This window comes from Tetrahymena thermophila (genome assembly GCF_000189635.1).
Source record: "Tetrahymena thermophila SB210 genomic scaffold scf_8254809, whole genome shotgun sequence".
Classification (NCBI taxonomy): domain Eukaryota; phylum Ciliophora; class Oligohymenophorea; order Hymenostomatida; family Tetrahymenidae; genus Tetrahymena; species Tetrahymena thermophila.
The window spans coordinates 1-7,196 of NW_002476565.1; the positions used below are offsets into that span (position 1 = coordinate 1).

General features: G+C 18.1%; 4 protein-coding genes across 4 annotated transcripts in view; 1 reads left to right on the forward strand and 3 right to left on the reverse strand. All coding sequences in view use genetic code 6, as the record gives it.

Moving 5' to 3' along the window:
• Positions 1 to 3,071: 3,071 nt before the first annotated feature.
• TTHERM_01558020 (kinase domain protein) lies at positions 3,072 to 4,335 on the reverse strand (the record flags this gene model as incomplete). Its single annotated transcript, XM_001007866.2, has 4 exons — positions 3,072 to 3,452; positions 3,524 to 3,832; positions 3,904 to 3,958; positions 4,016 to 4,335. 4 exons carry the CDS (start codon positions 4,333 to 4,335, stop codon positions 3,072 to 3,074), a joined length of 1,065 nt encoding a protein of 354 aa, XP_001007866.2.
• A 498-nt stretch (positions 4,336 to 4,833) lies between these two features.
• Positions 4,834 to 5,235, reverse strand: TTHERM_001558026 (hypothetical protein; the record flags this gene model as incomplete). Its single annotated transcript, XM_012795574.1, has 1 exon — positions 4,834 to 5,235. The coding sequence occupies exon 1, from the start codon at positions 5,146 to 5,148 to the stop codon at positions 4,834 to 4,836; it is 315 nt and encodes a 104-aa protein (XP_012651028.1). The 5' UTR covers positions 5,149 to 5,235.
• A 439-nt stretch (positions 5,236 to 5,674) lies between these two features.
• Positions 5,675 to 6,076, forward strand: TTHERM_001558033 (hypothetical protein; the record flags this gene model as incomplete). Its single annotated transcript, XM_012795575.1, has 1 exon — positions 5,675 to 6,076. The coding sequence occupies exon 1, from the start codon at positions 5,861 to 5,863 to the stop codon at positions 6,074 to 6,076; it is 216 nt and encodes a 71-aa protein (XP_012651029.1). The 5' UTR covers positions 5,675 to 5,860.
• A 1,027-nt stretch (positions 6,077 to 7,103) lies between these two features.
• The window catches only part of TTHERM_01558040 (kinase domain protein, putative), a gene marked incomplete at both ends in the record, with an annotated part of 834 nt that continues 741 nt past the window's right edge, over positions 7,104 to 7,196 (reverse strand). The window contains one exon of the mRNA XM_001007868.3: positions 7,104 to 7,196. This exon is cut by the window's right edge and continues 356 nt beyond it. Within this exon, the coding sequence (XP_001007868.3) occupies positions 7,104 to 7,196 (93 nt within the window).

A 7,196-nucleotide genomic window follows, 5' to 3' on the forward strand; every position in this document is an offset into this window, starting at 1 on the left:
ATCTATCAGTTTGTTTGTTTGTTTGTTTGTTTATTTGTCTTTCTTTATGTATTTATGTATGTATATCTGTATTTCTTTCTGTCTTTCAATTTATCTATATCTATCAAAAATTCTCAAAATATTACTTGCTATTTTTGATAAAGAATGGATTTATTTTGGTGATTGGAATTAATATTAATTATATTTACATCCTATTTTTATTAGAGTTGATCCATATTTAAAATAAATAAATAATCTTCTTTAATTACCTTCTATTTATGTTTAAAAATAATTTAAATAAGTAGCTAAGTAATTTAGTAAATAAATAAATCAATAAATTAAAAATAAATTAATTAATTTATGAAAAAATTACCCGCTTTTTGAAATAAAAAATAAATTTAATTCTCTGCTTATGACAAATAACTAAAATAGTTTACATGCTATTTGATATTATAATATATTTTTAAAATTTAATTTATTTACTCAAAAATATATATTACTATCTTTTTTAAATAAATATGATGCTACTCAATCAGAATCTTCTATCAAAAATAATTGAAAACATTAATTACTCCTTGCTATATCGAATTTAAATTTAAAATAAATATTATAACTAAAATTGATTGCATTAAATTTATTATTACTTTCTATTTACAAATATGATTTTTTTGATAAAAGCATGATTTAAAAAATAGTTTGAATCTATCTATTACCTAATTTTCATTTTAAATTAATTAATTAATTAACTTATTAATTCCAAAATATTCTTATTTTAATTATTTATCCTTTCATCCATTAATCCATTAATCAAGTTAGATAGCTTACTAGTTAAATAACTAACTAACTAAATAACTAATTAATTTATTAGTTAACTTATTAAAAACTAACTAATTCACTAAATAAATAAGTAAGTAAGTATGTATGTTAGTAATAAACTAAGGGAATGAATATATAAATAGAGAAATATTATTTGAATTTATTACTGGCTAAGTTGATTGTAAATAAAATAAACTTTGTATCTGAATTTTCTATCTAGCTAAAAGACAGTTTCTAAAAATTTTACTCGCTATTCATTTATTTATTTATTAATTTTGGTATTTATTTATTAAAGACTATTTATTTATTTATTGGTGGAGTTTCATCAAATGTAAATAAAATCTTTAAAAATGAGTGATTGATTAATTAATTAATAAATTAATTACTAACTATTTATTTTTTAATAATAAAAGTTATATAAAATTTTATTATTAAAAAATATCTTTTAATATTTATTACACCCTATTTTTATATGAACATTTTTTTAGCATAGAAAAATCCTTCAATATAACTAAAAGCTTCAAGAATATTCATTCATTAATTAATTACTCACTATTTTTAATATAGAAATAAATAAATAAATTCAGCATGCATATTTAGATCTAAATAAAATTGTTCAAGAAATTTAACAAACTAATTAATTAATTACTGACTGTATTGAATATTAAAATATCAGAATGCATCTTTGAATATAGAATTCTACAACAATATTAATTAATTACATCCTATTTTTTAAATAAAAGTAAATTAAATATTATTTTTCAATTTAACTAAAATAAATCAAAATATTAATTTATTATTTGTTATTTTTTAAAATAAATAAAATGAATCAATCTCACATCTTTTTTTAAATCTAACTAAAATGCTTCAAGAATATTAATTAATTAATAAATTACTAGCTATTTTTAATATGTCAAAATAAATTGAGCATTATTTTTATTCTAATTGAGCATAAATTAATTCATTACAAACTATTTTGAAAATTAAAATATATTCAGTAAGTAAGTAAGCAATCATGGAAGTAAGTATATTGATTTGTATATTTATCTTAATCTAACTAAAATGCTTCAAGAATATTTATTAATTAATTACTAACTATTTTTAATTGAAAAATAAATTAAATATGGATTTATTTTTTAATCTAACTAAAATTTTTAAAGAATATGAATGAATGACTGGCTATTTTAAATGAGAAAACAAATTCATCAGGAATTTTTAATCTTACTGAAATTCTTCAATCAATTAAATTAATTAATTACCACCTATTTTTAAAATTAAACATAAATTGAGCATGCATTTAAAAATCTAAATAAAATAGTTTGAAGAATGTAAATTAAAATAATAAATAAATTACCAACTATTTAGAATATTAAAATAAATAAATAAGTTCCCATGTTTATTTAAATCAAAAAGAAAGCGATGATTTTTTCTTTAATAAATAATTAATTAATTAATGATTACACCCTATTTTTAATTAAAAGATAAATAATTATTTTATATTCTGAGTGAGTAGATTGATTAATTAAAAAGTATAAAATTAGCTAATAATTTACAGACTATTTTAAATTTAAAATGATTAAATCAACATTAAATCAGAATTATTCCTTCAAAATGTTACTATCTATTTATTTATTTGATTTATTAATTAATTAATGAATAAATGAATTGAATATAAATTGATAATATAGTTAAAATTAATGAATAATAATAAAATAAAATATTACCCTCTAATTATAAAGATAAGATTAAAAGATGGTGATACAATCTCCAATAATTAATTAAAAAAGTATATGTTGCACTGAAATTATAAGTTTGTTTTTTAAGATTTTGTGTTGGTAAATAAATAAATATATTTATGCTAATTACTTTTTCCTATTATTTATTAATATTAAAATATTTATAGTTATTCTTAAAACAAACTATTTCAAAAATAAATTAAAAAATTATGTTTTAAAACTAAATTGAAAAATGAAAATTATTTAATTTTTAATAGAATTTGTTGCTTGCTTGCTGGCTAGTTTGCTTATTATATTATTCTTTTTTTAAATTAAATTTCTGATCAAAATAAAATTTAAGATATTGTTTGAAGGTTACTGACTCAAAATTAATTTGTAATCATGAAATAATTTCTATTTTTTATATTTAAATTGGCAAGATATTCATTCTTAAAAATACTCTTACCTAAATAATTAATAAAAATTTATCTACTAAAAATATATAAATTTAGCAAGCAATGTAGAAAGAGATCAATCAACTTACCTAGCATTAATTAATATTCAAGTTATTTTTAACTTTTAACATTCATTAAATATAAAATGGAGGAAATAAATAGAAAATTTTGGAAAATATGCTTTTTCTATTTTTATATTTTTAGATTTATTCTTAAAAATTTAATATGTTTGTTTGTTTGATTACTCTATTATAAACTACTTTTTATGTTTCATTTTTGGCTTGTTGTGTAAAAATTAATTGAATTTAAATTAACTAAAACAAAATAAATTTGTCTTAAATTAATTTAAATTAAATATGAACTTAACCATTTAGTTAATTTTCTAAGTGTAGAAAATTTTAATTTATTACTTGTTTTAAGCTTTTTGCAATTGAAATTACTTTTCTTGTTCTTGTTTTTGCTTTTGCTTTTTTAAAGCTTCTTCTTCCTTGATTGTTTAATATTAAGATAAAATAATAAATTATTTGTAATAATTTAATTGCTTTCTAAAAAACTTACTTCCTTTTTTTTAATTTGCTATTAAGAAACGAAAAGTTAAAATGAATTCAAATTCTAAATATTCTGCTTTTAATTAGATTATGCTTTCAAATCATTTTCTAATGTTTTTTGAGTCTGCTTTAATTTTTCTATTTCTTATTTTAGCAAGATAATTGTTTGATTTGACTCAACTGTTGTTGCTTCCAACTAAACTTTTTGATTTCTAAGTGCTTTTAATTCATTTTCTAATTGCTTTTGAATATCTTTAAATGATTTAATTTGTTATTCTAATTAGATATTTGATTGGCGTAACTGAGAGATTATTGCATCCTATAAAATATATTGAAAACATTATTAAATTACACAATTTAAAAATAACAATAAGTTAGAATTGATTATACCTGTCCTTACTATTGCTTTGAGAGAATCTCTTAGATGAAGTCCTATTCCTTTTTACTAGAAAACATGTTAAGAATAGATTCATAATTTGTTGGAATTAAGTTAGTTAGTTACATAATAGGATAAAATTTCTGTGAAGAATTTTAAACAAATTCAATGTCTTTTTTGAATTTGCGAATGAATTGCTAAGTGGTTTGATCATGATCATCCATGAATTCGATAAATTTCTAATCTAGTTAAAATTCAAATGAAATAATTCCTTTTAATATAATTAAAACGTCTTTTATCGATAACCTATCTTCTGGCTTGAATTAAGTTAATCCGTTAATTATGAACTTAAGCTGGTTTTTGTAAGTGAATTACTCAAATTCATTGCTGTAATTCAATGGCAAATGCTTCTTGAACATTAAAGTGCTTTTGAAGTCTTAAACCATAAGGTAAATTAGATAACCTTAATATTTATTAAACATTTTATCGAATTGAATATCCAACTATCTTAATATCTATATATATCTATCTACAATAAACTCTCAATATTTTGGTTCAAAAAAAGGGTGAAAAAAAAATTATTAGTCGGATTCTACTCTAGCTAATTTTTTTAATTTCAAATTTTGCTTTTATTACTAATTAATACGATAATTTCGTATTATATTATATTTTTTCTTCTAATTAATTAATAATATATGTTTTCTTCTATATTTAAAAAAGTTATAATAAAATTGGTGCATAAAGCATATGTTTTGCTTTAACAAATTGCACTAATCTCTTATATTTGATACTTGAACTTCAGTAAAAATATATTTTATTTATTTTGTATTGTGATATTCTTAATTATAAAAACTAATTTAAAAAAATAAAGCTCTTTTTTCTATTTCTTTTTCTTTTTATTGTGCTTGCTTTTTTTGTTCTTTCTTTGTTAATTTATTAGCTCATCATTTTATTTTCAACTTTTGCTTTTATTATTAATTAATTAATCTTATTATTTCATATTTTTACCTTCTAATTAACTAATTAATGATATATTTTTTCTTAAATTCGTGCAATGGGTGCATCACGCTTAGGTTCTGGTTTAGCAAATTGTATTAATCTATCAAATTTGACATTACCTTGAGTAAAAATAGTTTATTTGTTTTGGATTGTGATATTTTAAATTATAAAAATGAACGTAAAACAAAAAAGCTACTTGAATTTATTAAATAGCTTTTATTTGATTTATTATAAAAATTTTAGCTCTATGAATGAATCATAAAAATTCCAAGTATTAAGAAGGTGTCATAAATCAAAAAGATTAGTTATCTCTAATTTAAGAATGATAAACAACTAGTGAAAGGTAGAATAAATATAAAATGTTTCAATAATATTATATATTTTATTATTTAATATTTTGAAAAAGTGTTTTTTAACCTAAAATATAAATAGATTGAATATATTAGATAGTTGTTTAAAAGGAAAACTAATATCTTTAAAAAAGGGGTTTGTTATCACTTATAAAGGGATTTTTTCATTTATGTATCATATAATTTAAAAACTATAATAAAGTCAATTTTTTATATAATTATTATTCAAATTAAATTATATCGATTAGAAATTTTGAAGTTTTAAAAAAGTTTAAAATTTAAAGTAGTTTATATTACAATGTAATGTGAATATTACTAAAATCATTTGCTTTCTCCAAACTGAATATTTTATTCATTGATTTATTTTTTGAAATGAATGAAAGCTCTTAATACTTTTTAATCAATTTAATTTATAAAAATTATGTAGTTGAATTGAATCATATAAAATATTAGTATTTTATCATTATTTTATAAGATATTAATAACATTTTATATTTTACTTAATTTTAAAAAAATTAATTTTGTTTTTTTCTATTAATAAAAATAAAGATTGATTAGATTCAACAAAAATTTAAAGAAGCTCTAAGAGAAAATAAATAATTGCTATCTGGATTAAACAATAATGCTTTAGGTGGAAATAATTTATTGCAATAACCTTAAATAAATTTACAGACCTAATAAATTTCAGTATAGCTACCAGAAGAAGAGATTGCTCTTTGTTAAAAGGTATTATTCAAAGTTGCTTAGTTAACAAAGAGACAATAAAAAAAGCTTAATTAAAAATAAAACAAAGATATTTTATTTAAGCAAAATTGAGTATTAATGTAAAAATGAGTGATTTAATAAAATACTTAAAAAAAATAAATACTAAGATTATATTTTAGTTTTTTTTATTTAATTTATATCTATGTTTTACAAATAAGATTTAATTAATTCTTTGCTTAACATAATTTGACACAATTTAATAATGAATGATTAAAAGATTTTAGTTAGTTTTGCTTCAATAAAAACTTAAAATATTTTATGTTAAAAAATACTCTTTTCAAACTATAAATTACAAATAAAATTAAAAAACTATTAAGATTATAAACTAATTATTTTACAATCCAACTTTTAAACAATTTAATACATTTGAAATAAATGATTTAATTTTTTAGATTAGCTTGATTTTTTTTTGTTTTTTAAAATATTTCTTTAGAGATAAATCAATCACCAAAAATATAATTCAAAATAAAAGCAAATTAATTTTTTCTAAAAATGAATTAACAAAAAACTAAAAAAATATAATTCAAAATAAAAGCAAATTAATTTTTTCTAAAATGAATTAACAAAAAACTAAAAAAATATAATTCAAAATAAAGCAAATTAATTTTTTCTAAAATTATTCATTAAAAATTAAATTTAAAATGAAAGCAAATTAATTTTATTTTTTTAGAAATAAATCAAACGCCAAAAAAAACAATTCAAAATCAAAATAAATTATACTTACTTTTTTATCAAAAATCTAAGTATATCTATTACCCAAAATATTGAGAATTTAATGTATATATTGTTCAATAATCAATCAAAGTAGATAAATATTTATATGCAAATAACTAAAATTATTAATTACCTAATGAGAAACATTCACTCTATTTTAATAGAAAAAACAAGTTAAAATTTGTTTAAATTGTAACTAATTTACCTTAATAGTTGGCTTTATGCTTATGTTTAATCCTAGTTTTTAGTATTCATCTGCATAATCTTGAAATTTATTTGGATCATAACATTCTGGAGCTTAGAATAGCCAGTTTCCTAACTGTAAAATTAAGAATTATTTCAGAAAGTAGGCTTTCTATAAGTAATATAAAGAATTACATATTGGTTCATTCCGTATCCAGAAGTTTTTGTTAGGCTATCTGCCAATCCTAAATCAGCTATAATTATTTTTTAGTTAGTTAGTTAGTTAATAATTAAGA